Source organism: Camellia sinensis, chromosome 2, assembly GCF_055761805.1.
Source record: "Camellia sinensis isolate YWXY chromosome 2, ASM5576180v1, whole genome shotgun sequence".
Taxonomy (NCBI): Eukaryota; Viridiplantae; Streptophyta; class Magnoliopsida; order Ericales; family Theaceae; genus Camellia; species Camellia sinensis.
Window position 1 is genome coordinate 202962827 of NC_138962.1, and position 22879 is coordinate 202985705.

The 22879-nt window shown below is 42.9% G+C and overlaps 2 protein-coding genes and 1 pseudogene across 2 annotated transcripts; 1 reads left to right on the plus strand and 2 right to left on the minus strand.

Moving 5' to 3' along the window:
• Nucleotides 1–19996, plus strand: part of LOC145819369 (pectinesterase 2 pseudogene) — a 38187-nt pseudogene extending 18191 nt beyond the window's left edge.
• A 1657-nt stretch (nucleotides 19997–21653) lies between these two features.
• On the minus strand, nucleotides 21654–21998 carry LOC145819370 (uncharacterized). Its single transcript, XM_082913355.1, has one exon. It carries the CDS (start codon nucleotides 21996–21998, stop codon nucleotides 21654–21656), a length of 345 nt encoding a protein of 114 aa, XP_082769481.1.
• A 42-nt stretch (nucleotides 21999–22040) lies between these two features.
• Nucleotides 22041–22604, minus strand: LOC145819371 (uncharacterized). Its single transcript, XM_082913356.1, has one exon. It carries the CDS (start codon nucleotides 22602–22604, stop codon nucleotides 22041–22043), a length of 564 nt encoding a protein of 187 aa, XP_082769482.1.
• Nucleotides 22605–22879: the final 275 nt, after the last annotated feature.

Sequence of the window (22879 nt, forward strand, 5' to 3'; positions counted from 1 at the left end):
TTAGGCATTTTTGTATAGTTAGGATCATGCATGGATTTCTAACATAGCTTTTGTTTTGGCCTGGAGTACTCGGTAAGTGTTTATGCTTTAGCATCCTTGCATGTGTGCAAGTGACTGCCATGATAGCATGCTTACCATGAGGCTATATGCTTATGTGATATAACTGCCTGAATGCCTGTGGGTGAAGGTTGGATTATTTGAATTGGAATAAATGCATTTACTGTGAGTTTTAAGCCCACTAGATAGTGGCAAAATCATGTTTTTCTTAGCCCACCCGAGGGTGGCAAATCCACGTCTTAGCCTACTTGCGGGTAGCACCATCAAACTACTTTCAAAAATAAACATGAAATGTTTTGTTCCAATTCAGACGATCCAGTCTATACTTGTATGCTGTGTGCATCACCTAGTAAATCTGGGCTAATAACTGGAATAAGAATGCATAAAGTTTTCAAAACTAGATATCATGGTTAGTAGAGGCCGATCTTTGATCGGGCGAGCGGGGGTGCTCACGAAGTGACCTTCCCCAATCGTACCCAAGTTCCCGAGCCGAGGCAACTTTGGTGATGACGGACACGTGGCCTTAGGCAACGAGTCAGGGTTTCCTAAATTTCCCCAAAATAAAACATTTAGGTGGCGACTCTGTATCAGGCAAAGCAGTCCATGTTTGGCACTTGTTTCAAAATCTGTTTTCTCAAAACGATTTATCGGATTTGGACTCTTTGGTTCAGATTTAGAACCATGACAATTTGAGAGTCCGAACTTGTAGTGAGCCCAAATGAACAGAACGGGACTCATCCTCCCGGGGCATTCGGGGACGTCTACAGTTTCTGGCAACTCTGCTGGAGATTTAGAGAACTTGACTAGAACTCATGATATCTTGTTTTGATTACACTTATGTGTTTCTTTGCATTGCATGTGCATTGGTGCGCCTAGGACACCGTGTTTGCCATCTGTTATTCCTGAACGGTTTGCCAGAGGCTTGTCTTGTCAAGGCATGACCATAAGGCTGATCGGTTGTGGGCTCTGCCAGTATGGGAACACAAACCTCGATTTTACCGGGGCACCCTTTTTGACCATTCGACCTAGTGCATATTCGGATCCATAGTGACCATCCCAAACAAGGACAGGTTGCTTACCCAATATAGGTTGTTCGAAACCGCTGCGTGCATAGTGAAACCCTAGCTCCTGAAAAATAGGACAGGGAAACCCTACCCCAACATAGGGGTGCTTTGGCTCTCACTTGTTTGTTATGTGCTTTTAGGGTGTTTCCCTACAGGAATGCATGTATCAGTTTGCAAGTTTGGGCATCAGGCCTGCGGGCACCAGTTCAGTGTTTCTGGGTATCAAGGGCCTGCCAGCACCAATTCAGCATTTTTAGAATCAGTTATCTGCGGGTATCAGATTCAGTTTTGGGCAGTGATTTGAGAATAATGATCAGTGGTTGAATACAGTTATTCAGCTTTGTTTACATCTGTTCTAGTAAAATTGGGCTGAGATGCTGCCTGTTTTCTCTTTAGGGGGAGGTTAAAAGACTCGGTTCAGAACAACCAGTGTTCTCCTTTGCTGAGGCAAGACAGGAAAAGGCTCACCGGTTCATCAGATCCGTCAGTCACCAGTCCGGTCCATCTGATCCGTTAGTCACCAGTCACTTCACCTCTGTTCAGTTTAACAGACTCGTGATGATGCAAAATTCGGAAGAAATTGTGGTTATGGCAGCCGCAATAGACCAAGGAATCACATTGCAGGGTGAGACCGACGTTGAAGTACCACACCCACCTAGGTCACCTGCCACGCACCCGGTCTGGACACCCTAGTTGTTTCAAGCTCGTGAGCCCACCATGTTTGAGTTGATGGGAATGATTGGCGACCTTCAAAGATCCGTGGCTGATCTAGCCTACGGAATGTCAGCTCCGTCACCAACCACATTGTATGCCGGGAACTTCATACCGGAGGAGCCCCCACTACTGGGACGAATTGTAATCGAACTTAGCCAACCTGAAGCCATCCCAAGTACCGGCAATGGCTTGTCGACAACAACGGGGCTCCACTCTGATGTAGCAACTCAAACCTTCTACCAAGCTAAGGCGAGTGGTAAGAACAAGATGAAGGTGGACACCAATCCCTACGAACAACTCCTGTGGGCTGTTGAGGCTTTGAAAGCCAGAGGATTGAATAAACAGCAGGTGCTTGTTGTTGCTGTAAAAACTATGGATGCCATCTTCCTCACTCAGGCTGAGAGCAGTTTAAGCCAGAGGGAAAATCGAGATGGGGACCGTCGTACCAGAACAGTTCCTTCCAATCCTAACCTTGCACCTGGAAAAGATCAGAGAGCTAAGGCAGCACCTGCCGACCCTTTTTTGAGTGCGTCCAGCAAAAGTCAGCAAACCTCAAAGTATCCGCCCCGAGGTCGCAGGGTCTTCCATGCCCTCTACATGCCTTTGTCTAAGGCCCTTCAAATCCTCGTCAAAAAAGGGCATCTCAAAGCCCTCGAGCCTCGGCCTCTCCCGAGCCCCCTTCCAGCTAAGCATGATGGTACCCAGTACTGTGCATACCATCAACAAACCGGTCACAGACCGACAACTGCTTCTGTCTTCGCCACGAAGTGCAAGATTTGATTGACAATGAAGTCATCCTCCCTCCAAGCTCGGCAAAGTCTGTCACCACCGGGTTGGTGGATTTTGAGGATAATGCAAGTATGTGATCAGGGGTTCGACCACCTACGGGCGGCGCGCGGTTTACCTCGGATGTGGCCTATGGCACGCACTATTTTGAGCATTCGCGAATGCTAGTTTTGTAGTTTCTGACTTCGGTGTTGAGTCAGTTCTGTAGCTTTGTTTTGAGTCTGTTTCATTGTCTTGAGTCAATCTTCTTGATTAAGGGTCTGTCTTGTTGTATCGAGTCAGTCCTGTTGTACAAAGGTCGGGTGATTCCGGGGGTGTTACCTCGGGCATCACCATTTTGTTTTGTGTTTGTCTTTTCGTTTTGCTTTGAGTCTGTTCCTACTTAGAGCCAGTTACACCAACAAATTTGAATGGAACAGCGGTAATTTTCACGCTTTTGTATTTGCTTCTGCCGTGTGCCAGTTGTGCCAAAAGTTCTGATTGAGATGGCAGTATTTGACCAGAACTGTGTCTTTTCTGTGCCTTGAACTCATTGCATCGACCTAAGTTTTTAAAACTTTTTCTAACACTGTGGTGAAAACAAAGAGGAAGGAATTACTCGGGATTTGCAAAAATTTGATCAACTGAGAGAAAGAGAGGCGTGCTAAGCCCTTAATGAATGAGATCATGCTTGTTAATGTGAGTACTGAGAAAGATCCTGGCTTGATCCAGATTGGTTCTACATTGTCTTCAGCGCAAGCGACTAGTCGCTTTCTTAAAAGATTTCAAAAAATGATTTGCACGGTTCTACGAAGACCTGTGTGGAATCGCTCTTGAGATTGTGCAGCCTAGGATCGCTCTCAGCCTTGAGACTCGACCCCTTGCTTTCAAACCTCGAACTCGGACTAAGAAAGTTCAAAGGTCAACCATAATGTGAGGCCTACGTGGCCAGATTTGAAGCAGCCCTCGAACTAGGGGCAAGAAAAGTCAGATCAAGAAGATCAAGTGTTTTCAAAGGAAGCTTGCGAAGCTAGATCAAAAGCCCTTAAACTAGGAGCAAAACTGTCAGATGTGCTAGAAGAGTCAAAAAATTGGGATGTTTCTCAAGCTAACAAAGATCGGCAAGAATGCCAAATCCCAGAGGGGAAGAAAGAAGAAAGTATTGCTGAAGAAAAACTGAGTTCCGATCTACAACACTAGGGGTAAATTCAGCCTCCACGAGATAGACTCCTGCATCGTCAGCGAACAGCAGCCACTCTCTTAGATTCAGACGGATTCGAGATCTCAGACCCATTTGACATGGACCAAGCTACACTTTTACCCCTGAGAGGCTCGCTAGACCGAAAACCCGGAAGGGCGACCCAGGCAAAAGTTAGAGCAAGAAAAAGAACAAAAAAAAAAATGCAAAGAACAAAAAACAGAAATGAAAAATTCTGGAAAAAAAAATGATGAACAAAGTAGAAAAGAAATAAAAAGAAAAGATGAAAAAAGAAGAACGGAGCTCGCAAGGTTGAAAACCCGCAAAGGGCGGCCTTGGCAAAAGTTAGAGCGCAAAAGGAGAGGTTAAATACACGAGTGTACCTTAACCCCAAACTACGTAAGGCTTGATTCCCATCTTTGGGATACGTAGGCAACTTCATTCTGAAGTCCAACTGTAAAACACTTCAAACTCAACTATGTCCATGTGATGGTTCTGGTCATCTTTGTCTTTTTTGTATTCGGGAGTTCGGTTGTGATCGTCACTCTGAGGATTGACTACAATGCGCTGCGGTGCCATTCAAACAAGGGGCAACTTTCCGTTGCCATTCAATGCGCCGTGGTGCCGTTCAAACAAAGGGCAACTTTTCGTTGCCATGCAATGTCCTCCATGCAAGGGGCAATTTTCCTTCGGATCTGAGGTTGCGCATCTCAAGAGTGGGTTCCGTGCTCGTTGAGCAGCAGTTGTTTGTAAGAACAGTTTTGAGAATTTTTTAATGAAGTTGACTAATTTTCTCGAAAAATTATTCTATTTTTCCAAAACTGGACTATTTCTTGGACCCAAAAAGGAAAATTTTCAGTGCTCCTAACCTAACTTGCATGATTTTAAATCAGAAAATCGAACAAGCATGTTAATCTAACTCTCATGTTGGTCAAAATTATTTTAACAGAACGTCAAAAACAAAAAATGCTCAAAATAATGAACTAAGGGAAAAGTTAAGTCAAGTGTTCTGTCTTTTCCCCGTTGTCAACATACTTGCCAGAAAAGGGCACTCTACTTGCCAGAAAGGCCACTCTACCCGCCAGAAAAGGGGATAACTAAAGTTAACAACAAAGGGCTGAAAGCTCTCTCATCCTCCAAGCAACGAGGTATCAAGCCGAGTGCGAAACACGAATTGGAATGGATCAAGATACTCCATTCCCTCATCCGGCGCATCGACAGAAGTCACCGGGGGAAATAGCCGCGAGTTGATTATGTTGGGCGTCAGCCCGCAACTTTCTGTTCATCCATCAACCACCCAGGGGAGGGATAAAAAATGAGAGATTAAAGAATAGAGAGATGTGCGCAGAGAGAAAAAGTGAGGAAAAGGGCTTTTTCAGCAAAAACGGAGCCTGAGGGCCGAGTGATGTGAGAATCACAAATGAGAAAGGGTGGGAAACAATACCTAAAAAAACTGGCTCCTCGCGTACTGAGAGGTCTCTCGTCTTTGTAACACGTCTGTGTGTCGTGTCTTTTGTTTTGTTTGTCTCGATTCTTGCCTTGAGTCTTTCCGAGCGTGTCTCATTGTGTTCAAGTTGTTTACCTTTTGTTTTCCATTGTTGAGTCTTTCTCGCTGTGTTCAGTCGTAGGCTCAATACCCAGTTAAGAACACATTTCTTAATTTCAAACAATTGTCTTGTGCTCAGAGTGCCGTGTCGTTCTCTACATTTGTGCAAAAAAAGATTTTGTTCTTTCAAAAAAAAAATAAATCGTAGGGTTCAACCCGAGTCATGTGGAAACAGTAAAGCCAGAACCTATCTGAAGCTATATAGGTTCCAAACTTCGAAGCAAAAGGAAAAGAGGAAGATGTCGGACATCTGAGTTTGTTTCAACTTCTGCAAGTTCCGTCATCGCATCCTGTATGTTCAGAATGAGCTGTGTGTTCAAAATTAAAAGACTACTGAGTTATGAGCCGTGTGTTCAAATTGAGCAGTGTTATGTTATGAGCAGCGTGTTCAAAAATTGAAGTATATGAGCTGTGTGTTCAGAATTGAAGTATGTGAGCTGCGTGTCCGACATAAAGTATATGAGCTGTGTGTTCAGAATTGAAGTATATGAGCTGTGTGTTCAGAATTGGAGTATATGAGCTGTGTGTTCAGAATTGAAGTATGTGAGCTGCGTGTTCAACATGAAGTGAATGAGCTGTGAGTTCAGAAGTGAAAATTTATGAGCTGCGTGTTCAGAATTAAGAATGAGCTGCGTGCAAATGAAAATGAATGAGCTGCGCGTTCAGAATTGAAATATGTGAGCTGCGTGTTCCAACTGAAGTGAATGAGCTGTGTATTCAGAAGTGAAGTGTATGAACTGTGTGTTCAGTGTAAGCTGCGTGCAAATGAAATGAATGAGCTACGTGTTCAGAAGAGAAATGTGTGGGCTGCATGTTCACAAGTGAAATGTGTGAGTTGTGTGTTCAAAGTGTGATGTATAAACTGCGTGCAAATGAAATGAATGAGCTGCGTGTTCAACTTTTAAAAACTGTGGGCTGTGTGTTTACCATCAAGAGTTCGGACTGCGTGTTCAACTTTCAAAAATGGACTGCGTGTTCAGAAGTTCAAAAGTTTGAGCTGCGTGTTTAACTTTCAACAAGAGTGTGCTGCGTGTTCACATTCAAAAAATGGGCTGCGTGTTTAGAAATTCACAAGTTTGAGCTGCGTGTTCAACTTTCAACAGGAGTGTGCTGCGTGTTCACATTCAAAAATGGGCTGCATGTTCAGAAGTTCAAAAGTTTGAGCTGCGTGTTCAACTTTCAACAAATGTGTGCTGCGTGTTCACAATCAAAAAATGGGCTGCATGTTCAGAAATTCAAAAGTTTGGGCTGCGTGTTCGACTTTCAGCAAATGTGTGCTGCGTGTTCACAATAAAAAAATGGGCTGCGTGTTCGACTTTTAACAAGTGTGCGCCGCGTGTTCACAATCAAAAAATGGGCTGCGTGTTCAGAAGTTCAAAAGTTTGAGCTGCGTGTTCAACTTTCAACAAATGTGTGCTGCGTGTTCACAATCAAAAAATGGGCTGCGTGTTCAGAAATTCAAAAGTCTGGGCTGCGTGTTCGACTTTCAACAAATGTGTGCTGCGTGTTCACAATCAAAAAATGGGCTGCGTGTTCAGAAATTCAAAAGTTTGGGCTGTGTGTTCGACTTTCAACAAGTGTGCGCCGCGTGTTCACAATAAAAAAATGGGTTGCGTGTTCAGAAGTTCAAAAGTTTGAGCTGCGTGTTCAACTTTCAACAAGTGTGTGCTGCGTGTTCACAATCAAAAAATGGGCTGCGTGTTCAGAAATTCAAAAGTTTGAGTTGCGTGTTCAACTTTCAACAAATGTGTGCTGCGTGTTCACAATCAAAAAATGGGCTGCGTGTTCAGAAATTCAAAAGTTTGGGCTGCGTGTTCGACTTTCAACAAGTGTGCGCCGCGTGTTCACAATCAAAAAATGGGCTGCGTGTTCAGAAGTTCAAAAGTTTGAGCTGCGTGTTCCACTTTCAACAAGTGTGCGCCGCGTGTTCACAATCAAAAAATGGGTTGCGTGTTCAGAAGTTCAAAAGTTTGAGCTGCATGTTCAACTTTCAACAAGTGTGTGCTGCGTGTTCACAATCAAAAAATGGGCTGCGTGTTTAGAAGTTCAAAAGTTTGAGCTGCGTGTTCGACTTTCAACAAGTGTGCGCCGCGTGTTCACAATCAAAAAATGGGCTGCGTGTTTAGAAGTTCAAAAGTTTGAGCTGCGTGTTCGACTTTCAACAAGTGTGCGCCGCGTGTTCACAATCAAAAAATGGGCTGCGTATTCAGAAGTTCAAAAGTTTGAGCTGCGTGTTCAACTTTCAACAAGTGTGTGCTGCGTGTTCACAATCAAAAAATGGGCTGCGTGTTCAGAAGTTCAAAAGTTTGAGCTGCGTGTTCAACTTTCAACAAGTGTGTGCTGCGTGTTCACAATCAAAAAATGGGCTGCGTGTTCAGAAGTTCAAAAGTTTGAGCTGCGTGTTCGACTTTCAACGAGTGTGCGCCGCATGTTCACAATCAAAAAATGGGCTGTGTGTTCAGAAGTTCAAAAGCTTGAGCTGCGTGTTCAACTTTCAACAAGTGTGTGCTGCGTGTTCACAATAAAAGATGGGCCGCGTGTTCAGAAATTCAAAAGTTTGAGCTACGTGTTCAACTTTCAAAAACTGTGAACTGTGTGTTCACGACAACAAGTTTGAGCTGTGTGTTCAGATTTCAAGAAAATGTAGGCTGCATGTTCATGACAACAAGTTTGAGTTGTGTGTTCAGGTTTCAAAAATGTGGGCTACGTGTTCACGCCAAAAGTTTGAGCCGCGTGTTCAGAAATTCTAGTGCTTGAGCTGTGTGTTCAAAATGCAAACCAAATGCTGCGTTATGGACTGAGTGTTCAAATTGAGCAGTGTTATGTGCTGTGTGCCCGAAAATGAGCTGTGTGCCCGAAAATGAGCCGTGTGCCCGAAATGAGCTGTGTGCCCGAATGAGCTGTGTGCCCAAAACAGCTGTGTGCCCAGATAAACAGAGTGTTATGTTTTGAGCTGCGTGCCAAATGAACAGAATATTGTGTTGTGAGCCGCGTGCCAAACAAACAAAGTGTTGTGTTGTGAGCCGTGTGCCAAATGAATGGAATGCTATGTCGTAAGCCATGTGCCAAGTCTTGTGTTGTGCATGCATTTCTTTTTTTTTTTATCGCGCTATCTTGCGCACCTCATTCGCACTGTTTTGTGCATTGCATTCATCGCGCTATTTCGCGCATCGCACTGTCTTGTGCTTTGCATATCGCATCGCGCTATCTTGCGCACCTTACCTGCACTTGTTAGTGCATAGCATCGCGCTATCTTGCGCACCTTATCTGTATCGCACCGTGTTGTGCATTCACCCTGCTCGTACTGGTTTGTACACCTTTAGCATCGCACTATTTTGTACATCTGTTTAGCACTATTTTGTGCATTCACTCTGCATCGCACTGTCTTGTGCACATTGTATTTTTGTATCATTCGCACTGTCTTGTGCACTTTCTGGTCTAGGAGACCTTAAATCCTCTAAAGGTGTAATTCCTTTGGTGTTTGTCGTGCCCGAACGACTTTCGGCGGTCTGGTATAGCCACCTGCCTGTGTTTACGGTGAGTTCCTAGGAGACTAACTGAGACGGTGGAAACTAGAGTTCGAATGGCTCACGCCTAGAATGCAAAGGTTTGGGATTTCCGAGACAACATTCTGGTTTAAATACCCAGGGGTATATCCTTGGCTTGAAATCTGTATGACAGCCCCATAGATTGAGATAGCATGTGTATGCACCTCAATTCTGGATACTGAACCAACCTAGTCTGTCACCTTGTTGGAGAATAGGGAAAGCTGCAACCATAGTCAGGGAGAAAAGTAGTACCTGCAGTTCACCCGAGAAGAAGCAAAAGATCCCCAGCAGCATGAGGCACGATATTGTATGTACGGTTCATTTGAAGCTGGTGCGACCAGACGAAGCGGACGGTATTGTATTCTCCGTGTGAGACGTGGTGAGAATTGCATAATTCTCTTGCATCCTTTCTGCATGTAATGTAGTTTGCTTTGATTTCATTCGCCTGCTTAAACTGTCGCATTCATTGTTGCGGGCACATCTCTGTTTATCTCGCCTGTTTGTCTAAGTCTTCGGCCTTGTCAAAAATGGGTCGTCTCTGGGCTTTGACATTCACTCCCGTCACTTATGACTTCCGAGTTCTGTCAAAGAGGGGCAACTGTAGACACCCCATTTTTGACCGACCTTAAGACTCAGACGCCACTGATTGAGCACTTGGTGATATTGCATATTGTGCTCGTTCAGAAGTTTCAGAGCCTCGGCTACAAGCCTTGCCTCCGGACTTCGGGGCTCTTTTGTGCTTTGCCTCGGTTTGCGAACCAGGTCCTGTTTTCTCTGTCCTCTCTTCCCGAAGGGAGGGAGAGGTCTCGTAGACCATCTCTCAGTGGCCATAGGCTACGTTTCGCGGCCGTAGGCCAGTTTTTCCGTTTGGAGCCCGGTTTCCGGTTTCCGGTTTTCGGTTTTTCGGAGCCGACGGCCGTGTGCCTCGGTTCGGGACCGCCTAACCACCTCTGTTTGCTCCGATTTTTGGCACACACCTTGTTTCCTCCCTTTTGAGGAACACTGTGGCCCGAGAGACCAACTTCGTGGTCGAACGCCACCTCCGGTGCTTAACAGCCTGTTTTCGGGGCCCCCAGGCCGCGTGTTTCGGTCCCCGAGCCTCCGTTTTGCATTTGTCTTGGTTCATTTTTGGTGGAGACCTTATCTTCATTGTTAGAAAGCTTGTAGGAGGGTGGGAGGCCAGCAATTTTTCTAAAAAGCCAATTTTATTTCTTCATTGCTCTCCGTCGCCCGTTTTCCTCACTAGAAAGCTAATGTTGACCACTCCCGGGCCACTTTCTTTAGCCCTAAACCCCATATTTGTGTTTTACACACCTGGGAAGCCACCAATATGAATAGGCCGACCAGTAATTGTCTCTGACCCTTTTGAATCCCTCTAAGAAGTTGGCTTTTCTCTCTCCTGGTTCACATTTTTTGGGTTTTGACCACATATTTGTGTTGTGCACACATGGGAGGCCACCCTTTTGGGGTGGCCGACCAACAATTCCAATTGACCCTTTTGACCCCTGGTCGGCCGGCCATGGGAGGTGGCCGGCCGGCCCCCTGAACCTTTTGAACTTGGTCGGCCATGATCCTCTCTCCAAGTGTATTCCAGCTGTGCCAGCTATTCTGCATTTGACCCACTGTCCGAAGGTCTTCCCTTTTGGGGGAAAATTTGAATTAGTTTTTCCCCTCTTTTTTCCACCCCTCTCCCTCTATATAACCAGCCTCTCCCCTTCATTTCCAAGGGTTACAAAAAAAAATTTTACGGCCATTGCATACAATCCTCCCTCTCCCTCTTTTCCAAGCCTCAAAACACCCTTGGTTCTTGGCCATTTACACACCAACCCATAGCACAAGGCCTCCATCCTCCATTCCAGTATTTTGGGACTGTTTTGAAGAGGTTGAGAGCTCAGAAATTTGGTCCAAGAGCTACTGAAGTTTGGTCTTCAAGGGTAAGTCTTCTTCTCCTCTTTTCTTGCCTTATTTTGCTCTATATCTAAGCCATATTTTCTAGCATTTTTGGGCTCTGACCCAAACTAGAAATGGTCTTATTTTGAGCTTATCTTCATGTTTGATCAAGGGTTTTTCTCTGTTTGAAGCCATCTGCTACCCCTTTCCCTTTATCCCTCTTTTATGGCTATTTTTCGCATGATATGTTAGCCCTATTTGTAAGCATTTCTGGGCTTCGAGCCAAACTTTAAAGGTCTTCATTTTGAACCCCTCTTCAACTTTGTTGAAGGGCTCTTCACTGTTTGAGGCCAGCTACTGCCTCTTTGTTTATATCTCTCTTTTAGGGCCTTTTTACATCATATTGTAGCCCTACTTGTGAGCTGTTTTAGACTTGGTCATAAATTGTAAAGTGCTTCATTTTAAGCCCCTCTTCAACTTTGTTGAAGGGCTCTTCACTGTTTGGGGCCAGCTGCTGTCCCTTGTCTCTATTCTCTCTTTTAGGGCCATTTTTGCATGATAGATTAGCCCTATTTATGTTCATTTTTTAGACTTGTTATAAACTGTAAAAAGGCTTGTTTTGACATCATCTTCATGTTTTATTGAGGGTATTATCTTATTTGAGGTCACATGTTTCCTTGTATGCTTGATTGTCCCTTGTTTTAAGCCTTACACCTATGCCCCAATTGCATGCTTTGTTTGGCCTTCTAGACACTGAAATCTAGTGGATATTCAATGGCTAGAACACTATTTTGAGAGCCAAGATTAGAGGGGGGTGACCCGCTCTCTCCTTCTCTTGTTTGGTGGCCTTTTTGGCCTTCCAAAGAGATCCTACCTTGCATGCTTCGAAGTCACTTTCCAGGGTCAATTTGGTGAGTTTTAGGACTACCATATTTGATTTTCATAGTTTTTTATGCCATGCTAAATGTCTATCTTGCATGTGCTTAATAACTCCTCGCATGGCCCTCTAAAGTAACTCATCATTTTTGCATGTGTTGGCTTCATTTCAGTGGTTATTCGGGCCTATTTTCACATGTTTTGTTCACTGATTTTTTCTGGTTTGGTGAGATTCCATATGCTTCACACACTTGCCATGTAAACCATGTTTGCTAGTCAAAGTTGCATGCTACTTTAGTCCATCTTGCTAGCACTTTTTGGCCATGCTTTAAACTAGAAATCTTCATGTTTTGGGACAACCTTGGCTCTGTCTTTATACTTCATGATCAAATAATGCATGCTTTGTATAGCTATAAGTCATTGCATGTGCCTAGTCTTGAGTTTCGGGGCTCATTCCATGCATCGGCTGCCATTTTTTCATGTTTCGGGGCTGTTTAGCATCATGTTTCAGTGCTGAAATTCACATGCTTGTATGCCATCTTGCATCCCTTGCCATGCCTTGTTAGAGTTGCATGTTGTGCCTTAGGATCGGTCTTCGGTTTGCATGCATGTGTGCACGTATTTCGATAGTCCCATTTTCACCTAATGGCTACTGATGTGAGTGTGGATGAGGTCCACTCATGTTGGGGTAAGTCCATTATGCATTGTGTATGCCTTTTCATTTCATAGAATTGTGTATGCTCGGTTGCGTGTTAGAGCATTGTGTATGCCATGTTACATCGAGCATTGTGTATGCCATTTCATAGCATTGCGTATGCTAGGTTGTATGTTAGGATCACATTCATGCATGTCATGCATATTGCATAGTGCTTGGGATAGGAGTTAGCCCAAGCACGGGAAATGAGGGATGTTTCGTACTCCGAGTGACGGAACGTGTCTCAATTCCCAGTCGCCGGCACTCTGGATTACCCATGATGGAGTTTAGGCCTTGTTGTGTCCATATGTGCATTCATTTCATATTGAGTCGTGCAAATCGACTCCTCGACCATCATGCATTGAGATGCGTGATTGGTGGCACGAGGATCGAGGACTACACTCCCTGAAGAGTAGTCATACATACATATGTGAAAATACTTTGCCATGCCCCTGTGTTGCTCTTTGTTGCAGCAAATCAGAAATCGGCAGCCTTCCGGAGCTTGGCACGCATCCCGAGAACAATTACAAACAGAGGCGAATCGGGGCATCGCAATGGATTTCCGCGCAAGGCAACTCGAGCATGCATCATCCATCATTCGGAACAGAGCTGAGGTAGTCCATGGATTTGCGTGCCAATTTACTACTCTCCTAGATTAATTTGTTAATTAATTAGGGTTTTGCATTTATTTGGACTGTAATTATTTATTTGGGACTGTATTATTTATTCGGACCCTCTGCGCGAGGGCAATGTTGTAATAAGTGTGCGTATGTGTGATGTATGTCTTCCAACCCCACGTCTTTCTCCCTTTTATTTATCAGCTTATGATAGTTAGATTAGGGCATGTTTCAATTAGCATACAGTATGATAGCATGTTTGCATTCATTCATCTGTCTTGCATGCACCGAGCTCGGCGCATCATACTAACTGCATTTGTATCTCAATCCCAAGTTGAATACATGTTAGTTGTAGCATTTCACATGCCATCTTTAGAATAGTCGAGCCTATCTTAGTTGCATTTTGCATGTGTTGCATTAGGCATTTCTGTATAGTTAGGATCATGCATGGATTTCTAACATAGCTTTTGTTTTGGCTTGGAGTACTCGATAAGTGTTTATGCTTTAACATCCTTGCATGTGTGTGAGTGACTGCCATGATAGTATGCTTACCATGAGGCTATATGCTTATGTGATATAACTGCCTAAACGCCTGTGGGTGAAGGTTGGATTATTTGAATTGGAATAAATGCATTTACTGTGAGTTTTAAGCCCACTAGATAGTGGCAAAATCATGTTTTTCTATGCCCACCCGAGAGTGGCAAATCCACGTCTTAGCCTACGTGCGGGTAGCACCATCAAATCACTTTCAAAAATAAACATGAAATGTTTTGTTCCAATTCAGACGATCCAGTCTATACTTTTATGCTGTGTGCATCACCTAGTAAATCTGGGCTAATAACTGGAATAAGAATGCAAAAAGTTTTCAAAACTAGATATCATGGTTAGTAGAGGCCGATCTTTGATCGGGTGAGCGGGGGTGCTCACGAAGTGACCTTCCCCGATCGTACCCAAGTTCCCGAGCCGAAGCAACTTTGGTGATGACGGACACGTGGCCTTAGGCAACGAGTCAGGGTTTCCTAAATTTTCCCAAAATAAAACATTTAGGTGGCGACTCTGTATCTAGCAAAGCAGTCCATGTTTGGAACTTCTTTCAAAATTTGTTTTCTCAAAATGATTTGCCGGATTTGGACTCTTTGGTTCAAGTTTAGAACCGTGACAATTTGAGAGTCCGAACTTGTAGTGAGCCCAAATGAACAGAACGGGACTCATCCTCCCGGGGCATTCGGAGACGTCTACATGAGCCTCCGGCAAACCGTTCAAGAATAGCAGATGGCAAACACGGTGTCCTAGGCGCACCAATGCAAATGCAATGCAAAGAAACACATTAGTGTAATCAAAATAGGATATCATGAGTTCGAGTCAAGTTCTCTAAATCCCCAGCGGAGTCGCCAGAAACTGTAGACGTCCCCGAACGTCCCGGGAGGGAATCCCGTTTTGTTCATTAGGCTCACTACAGTTCAGGACTCAATGTCACGGTCCTGTATCTAATCTCGCAGAGTGCAATGCAAGACCGATGTATCATCAAAGAGTCCAAATTCGGCAAATCATTTTGAAAAACAAATTTTTAGAAAGAAGTGCCAAACATGGACTGCTTTCCTAGATACAGAGTTGCCACCTAAATATTTTATTTTGGAGAATTTAGGAAACCCTGACTCGTGCCTAAGGCCACGTGTCCGTCATCGCCAAAGTAGCCTCGGCTCGAGAACTTGGGTACGATTGGGGAAGGTCACTTTGTGAGCACCCCTGCTCGCCCGATCAAAGATCGGCCTCTACTAACAATGATATCAAGTTTTGAAAACACCATGTGCTCTTATTCCGGTTATTAGCCTAGAATTACTATGTGATGCGCACAGCATACAAGTATAGACTAGATTGCCTAAGTTGGAACAAAAACATCGCATATCGGTCTGTTTTGAAGATAGATTGAAGTTTGCTACTCGCAAGTATGCTAAAACACAGGTTTCAAAGAATTATTCCAATTCAAACAAGCCAACCTTCACCCATAGGCATTCAGGCAGTTATATCACATAAGCACATAGCCTCATGGTAAGAATGCTATCATGGCAGTCACTCACACACATGCACGGATGCTAAAGCATAAACACTTACAGAGTACTCCGAGCCAAAGAGAGAAGCTAATTAGAAATCATGCATGAATCCTAACTATGCTGAAATGCCTAATGCAACACATGCAAAAATGCAACTAAGATAGGCTCGGCTATTCTAAAATGGCATATGAAATGCAAAAAACTGATACACGTATTCAACTCGGAATTGAAATACAATGCAGTTAGTATGATGCGCCGAGCCCGATGCATGCAAGACAGATAAATGGATGCAAACATACAAGCATAAGGATGCTAATTTAAACGTGCCCTAAAACTAACCATCATAAGCTGGTAAATAAAAAGGAGAAAGACGTGGGGTTGGTAGACATACATCACACATATGCACACTTATTATAACTTAGCCCTCCTCAGAGGGTCCGAATAAGTAATACACAACCGAATGAATAACGAATTACAGTTAATTATTACACAACCCTAATTAATTAACAAATTAACTAACATAAATAAGCTAGCATGCAAAACATATGACATGGACTGCCTCAGCTCGGTCTTGAATGATAAGGAATGCATGCATGCTCGAGTCGCCTTGCCGGAAAATCCATCGCAATGCCCCGGTTTGCCTCTGTTTGCAACTGGTCCCAGAATACTAAACAAAACTCCAGAAGGCTGAAACTCCACCATACTGTAGGGATACTACCGACCAGATTTTGCTGTTGGCTTTCGGTTTGCTGCAACAGAGAGCAAGAAAGGGGCATGACAAAGTATTTTCAACATATGTGTGCACAACTACTCTCCCCGTCATTGCATAAGCTCTAGGGAGTGTACTCCTCAATCCTCGTGCCACCAATCACGCATCTTGATGCATGATGGCCGAGAAGTCGGATTGCACGACTTAATGTAAAATGAACGCACATATAAACACAACAAGGCCTCAACTCCATCATGGGTAATCCAAAGTGTCAGCGACCGAGAATCGAGGCACGTTTGGTCACTTGAAGTATGAAGCGTCCCTCATTTCCTGTGTCTGGACTAAACCCTACTCCAAACACAATGCAATACACATGGCATGGATGAATGCAACTCTAACATGCAACCTAAACATAATGCCACTAAATGATGCAAACATGCAAATGATGATATACAAACATGCTACTAGCATACACAATACTATGAAATAATCAATGGCATACTCAATGCACATGAAAACTATATGGCATACGCAATGCACACATGGAGACTAACAATGAAATGATCAAGGCATAAACAATGCAATGGTCAATCATGTAACAACATGGACTAAATGGCATATACAATGCAAGATGGACTTAAATTAAAATGAATGGACCTCAGCCACACTCAAATCAGTGGCCATACATGATGAAAATGAAGCAACAACACACATGCAAACATGCACAAATGCAAGGGACCAAACCTAAGGCACAAAGTGTGACTCCACCAAAGCATGGTAAGGATGAAATATGGCATACAATAACACATGTTCCAACTCTGAAATAACATGCAAGATGGTCCCGAATCATGCAAACAACTCACCTGATGCATGTTGGATGGCACAATTACCGAAACTAGTGAAGTGCATTACACTAGAGGTATGCAAAGCGATGCACAAATGACCAAACCAACCCCAAACAGTCCCTATGCTGGCCCAAAACAGTAGGAAAATGGACTCAAATGATGACTCGAAAGGCATGGAAATAGAGCTCATGTAATGGCCCATAAATGAGGTATTTAAGCATGACTCTCAAACACATTTAAAGAGTGAAAAAAATGGGAATATGTCGCAAGTATAGGTTCTGAAATAACATGTTCAATGATGCCAAAACATGAAAACCACTCAAGTTAGGCATGCAAGAGGCTTCAAAACTCAAAGCTAGGCAAGGGTATTGAACGACAACCATGCATAGAAAACATCATTCGACCATGAGGCCTAAAAATAGAGCTAAGGCAGTCCAAAACATGCACAAAATCAGTTTAAGACATGGCCAAAAAGTGCTAGAATCAAAGGCCAAAATAGCATGCAATGTAAGCTAGTAAAGAGGATTTGCACTACAAGCATGTGAGGAAATCAAGAGGCCACTAAACCAAAAAAAGTCAGAGGTATGACATGCCAAATAAAGCCCAAAAACCCACTAAAACATGGTTAATGCATGCAAGAATGACATGCTCCTTTGATAAGTTATAAGAGAGGTTATTCTACACATGCAAGGGACACACCCAAGGTGACAAAACCAACTCCGGACAGAGCCTAGGCAGGCCCTAAAACTCACAAAAAAGGGCCTGAAACAAGGCTTGGAGGTGTGAAAATAAGGGCTCCTTCGCTAGGCCAAATATGCTAGAAAACAAAACAAGAAGTGAGAGGGTCACCCCTCTCTGATTTTGGCCCTCAAAACTACATCCCAACCACTAAAAATCCGCTGGATTTCAGTGGCTAAAGGGCCAAGCAAAGCTCAATACAAAAGCCTTAGGGCATGGCTCAAAACAAGGCAACATAAAGCATGCAAGGGGGTAGATGACCCCCAACAGAAAAATGATCTTAAACAAACATATTAAGGGCCTCAAAATAAGACTTTTTTCAGTTTACACCAAAGCTCAAATATGCTTGAAAGTATGGCTAAGAGATGGATCAAAATAATTCTAAAAAGAGGGAAATGGTGTGTTACCCTTGTAGCACAAAAGGACAGCAACTTCTGGACCCAAAAACCAGACCATTAGCCTCTTAAAATGACCTCCAAAGACCTCAAAGCAATGGTGAAGGTGTTAGGCTAGGAGGCGGTGTGCAAAGGTGCAAGAACCAAGCACTTTCTAAGCCTAAGTGTAGAGATATAGAGAGAGAGATATACTTTGCCTTAGACCAATTTTCTGAACCCTAACCAAGGGAGAGGAGGGCCTCTCTTATAGCCAAAAGAGACCAAAGCTTCTCCAAGAAGCTAAAAAACAAGGGCAAAGATCCTCCATACACGTGTATGGAGGATGCAGTCTGTGCCTCCCAGCTGGCACAACTGGAATCAACTCACTGAGACAAAATAGAAGGAAAGGGGCTAACCAGTTCAGGTGGTCAGCCAACCACTTTAGGTGGTTAGCCAGCCAGTTCAAAAAGTCCAACTCCATGAAAGGTGGTCGGCAGCCCCATTTGGTGGTCTCCCAACTGAATGCAAACTAGTGGTGTGGTGGGAGACCAGCAATTGTGGCCCAAAAATGAGGGAGACCAGTTACCTGTTAAGAAAACTGGCCAGCGGTAGAAAAGTGGTCTCCAAGGAGAAAAGGTGGTCTCCCACCCTTGTACCACCTTCCAAACAATGAAAACAAGGTCCATGCCAAAAATGAACCAAGACGGATGCAAAACAAGGGTTCGGGGGTCAAAACGCGCAGCCGGGTGCCCCGAAAATAGGCCGTTAAGCATCGAAAGTGGTGTGCGACCACAAAGGTGGTCTCCCGGGCCACAGTGTCCCTCTAGAGAGAGGAAGCAAGGTGTGTGCCAAAAATCGGAGCAAACGGAGAAAGTTAAGCGTTCCCGAACCGAGGCGCGCGGCCGACGGCTCCAAAAACCGGAAACTGGTCTCCAAACGGGAAAAGTGGCCTACGACCACGAAAAGTAGCCTACGGCCGCTGAGAGATGATCTACGAGACATCTCCTTCCCTTCAGGAAGAGAAAACAGAACCTGGTTCGCAAACTGAGGCAAAGCACAAAAGAGTCCCGAGGTCTGGAGGCAAGGCTTTCAGTCGAGACTCTATAACCTCAGAACGAGTACAACATGCGTCATCACCGAGCGCTCAATCCATGACGTCTGAGTCTTAAGGTCGGTCAAAAATGGGGTGTCTACACATATGTAATTTGTTCATAATTGAGGCAATTGAAAGTGTAAGGACAAAAATGATGGGGTCAAAAGTGAGTTAATTGAAAGTGTATGGATTAAAATGACACAATGAGTAAAATAGAAGTAATATCTGTAGTTGGAGATAAGTTTATAGTACAGGGCATTACAATTAAGAACACAGCCGGAGCAGTGAACCAATAGGCTGTGGCACTCCGGTCAGGGTCCGACCTCTCAATATTCTATCAGTGTAGTTTTGAAGGCTACCAAGACACGGCTTATTTGGTTTGTGTTTGTAGAGTAGTTTTTGAGATAAAAAGTACGAAAACTTGTTTGGTTTGCCTTTTTTCAGAAATAATTTTGAAAAATTGTTTTGGGGAGAAAGTTTTAAAAAAAGTAATTAATTTGATGTGTATGAGAAAGAAAGTGATTTTAGAAAGTAGGTAATCAAACAAAATTTTGAGATTTTTTTTGAAAAAAGTGGTTTAGTTTGATTACTCTTGAAAATTTGTTTGTAGAGTATTTTTCTCAAAATTTTTTTAGAAAAACAAATCAAACAATTATGTCCACTCTCAATGACAATTCTTTAGAAAATGCGACATTTATGGAACTGTAGACTTTATTTTTGGAAATGCCGTTGTTATCTTCCCAAATTACAACAAATATGCTCAAATCCCCCCTATCAAGACAAACGCCATAACTGCCCAGGGCAGGACTGACCCTAACCAAAACACTGGAATTTCAATCCACAATTGCAAAGTTACTACAGCTTCAGATTTGAAGCCAGTGCAAAGTTCAGTTACGACATACCTTGGTCATCCATGTAAGCAGTACTCACGCACAATCTATATGAAGACATTCCTCGATGGATTGACTGACCCGACAGGGTGGATGCCATGGAGTGACAATTTTGCTCTAAGTACTTTGTATTATGAAGAGTACATGAACACTGGTCCTGGCTCCTCCACTGCTAACAGGGTGAAATGGGGTGGCTACCGTGTCATAATTAGCGCCACTGGAGCTTCCCAATATACAGTTGGGAGCTTTATCTCTGGCAACACGTAGTTGCCGGCCAACAACGTGCCATTCACACTCAGCCTTTGATTTACGTCTGCATGCATGGGTTAAGTTCTCCATGGCAAGCCATTTATTTTCTTGCACCAAAATAAGGATTTTATAAGAGAGAATAAAATGTGGTGCAAATTTGGTGTGCTTCTTAATAACTATTGCTGTATCGTTTTTACAAAATATATATATATATATGTATTTTCATAATTTCCATGTAGAGTTGTCTTTCTTTTTGTAATTGTCATAAGAATAATTGTGATGAGTTTCAATGTTTGTCATTGATGTCCAATGATTTCTTATTAATCAAATTTCTATGGTGGTTTTCAATTTCATTTACAATGAGAGATTATGAATATTTATTCTATTATATCAAGTGTACAAAACTAATTTGGTGTTGGCGTTTTTCCAATTTTTTTCACTTTTTTTTTTCCTTTTTAGAATTTCTATAAGATTGCTACTACTCACAAATTTTTTTTTAAAAAAAATTGCAATTTCATTAATTTAAAACTTCCCAAATTGTATATAACTACTAATCAACTTTTAAATTCAATTTATCTTTCTTATTCATAAAATTATGCAAAAATGTAGAGATAAAATTGCAAACATATCACGTTTACAATCCACCTATTCCCTACCACGTCAACCGGCCCACCAATACTATTGCCTCTCTTGCTACTTTTCTCATTCCCTATAACCATTGCATCTGTAAGAGGGGTTAACTTGAGCCCACTAATTAATTGGGCACAATCGAAAAGCCCAAAAATTGGTGAGCTTCGAGAAATTATTGCCAAATGGGCCAAGTGAATTCTATTGAACAGGCCCACATGAAATTCAACAAATTGCCCTGAAGAGGATACATTTCAAGCATATATCTCTAAAGAAAGCTCAACAAGCCCATTCGAGGAGGTCCAGATCATACGGGTGTCCGATGAGGTTAACTGTTGCTTTCAAAAGAGATGAAACCCTCGAAGGAGATCTATTCTCTAAGGTATTTGCTTAGTCTTGAAAGGGTTCAGAACCACAAACCTAGAGACCTATTTAAGCTCGGACTCAAAAGGGTTCGGATCCACGAACCTAGAGATCCAAAGCACTTGACTTCGAACGGATTCGGACGCAATCTAAAAGCCGCTCCATTAATGAGCCTGAGAACACTTGCAGACTTGAAGCTTTCCGGGATCTACGCACCAGAACCATGGGCGTAATGGAGTCCGAACAAAGGACCCAATCTCGGGGACGGTGAGTGGAGATAAATTCACTCTTCAGTTAAACTAGCCTATATCCAAGTCAAGGCGACACGATCTAGGGGGTCCCTGAGACTCGACAATATTTGCGGCAGGGCGTTCTCTTGAACTACCCGTGACCCTTCTATGGCAGAATGTCCTCTGGGACTACCCTTGACCCCTTGGGATGATTGGAGATCATTGGTTAGGTATGGCTAAGAAGAAGGGTTAGACGAGAGGTTGATCTCCTCTTGGGATTTTCCTCGTCCTTGAAAAAGTCACCTCCTTGCAAGGGCGGACCCAGGATTCGTCAATGTGGTAGGCTAATAATTAGATAAAATTATACAATATATTTTAAGTATAACCTCATAAGAAAAAAGAAAATTTAATAATATAATCTAGATTAATATCTAAATTTATTGATTAAAAACAATCTAACAAAGTTGTGCTTGATGAGTCTTTAAAGATTTGAATTCATCAATTACAGAATGTAAATCAATTTTCAAAGTAAGGTCTCGTTCAAGGTAGAGAGACAAGCAATTGGCAAGAAACTCATCTCCCATTGAATTACGAATAGCAGTTTTAACATGCTTCATACCCGAAAATGCTCTTTCTATAGTCGCCGTAGAAACAGGAAGGGTTGACACAAGGCAAATCAATTTGTGGATCGTGGTGTAATGCTCGAACTTTCTTGTCACAAATAGTTCTTGGCACAAATCGACAAGGGTGGATGTCTTATGAAACTCAGGATCACAAACAACATCAAGCTTATAATGCATTAATTGACATCTCAAAGCATGGATGTCCTGAGAAGTGAAATCTTAGGGATAAAATTTCTCGGTAAGATTGCAAATATTATCCACATTAAAAGATCTAAAATTGTCACTAGAATCCAAAGCCGAGCTAAGAGAAAGAAGTTCCACTACCCCATCATTAAATCTGTGTTCTAACTCTATCAATTGAAAATCAACTTTAGAGTTGAATATGTCAAAGTGATGACGATGCACAATTGTAATGTGATCTTGTTGACGACGATGGCATGTACCCTCCTCATAAGGAGAACTCATATCATGCACCTCAATGTTATGTTGATTACAAAATGACACCACATTTGCAAGAAAAATATCCCAACCATCTTGTCTAAGTTTTTGAAGTAGAGCTTTTGTTATGGAGACTAATTTCATCGCATTTAAGATGTCTTGAGTTTTCTGTTGCAAGGCTTGACAAAGTGTATTCACGATTCCCAAAATGTTGTCCATCAAGTGCAAGACGAATATGAATTCAAAACTCTTCATTACTTTGTAAATACCATTAGCTTGCCTGCGAATTTGTTGATTTGTACTCTTCTTGAGACCTTCAACAACTACACAAGATGCCTCATACATATCAATCAAGTTTTTAACAGAGTCATAATGCGAGCTCCAATGAGTAGCTCCAGCTCGATGCAAGGTACTTATTTGATTGGTCCTTTTACCAGATTAACGCTCACCACTAGCCAACATATTTTCAACCTCACTCCTATGAAAAGATTTTAACTCACCAAGGCTCTTTGGAGAAGAAAAAACAAGATTGACAATACAACTCAAGTGAGAAAAAAAATTACCAAACATTAGGCTCATCTTTTGCTGCCGTAATTAAGGCCAATTGCAGACGATGTACA

What these genes read in the sequence shown, in the direction of transcription:
- LOC145819370 (XM_082913355.1), bottom strand. Translation starts at nt 21,998, where the DNA reads ATGCATTATAAGCTTGATGTTGTTTGTGATCCTGAGTTTCATAAGACA.
- LOC145819371 (XM_082913356.1), bottom strand. Translation starts at nt 22,604, where the DNA reads ATGTATGAGGCATCTTGTGTAGTTGTTGAAGGTCTCAAGAAGAGTACA.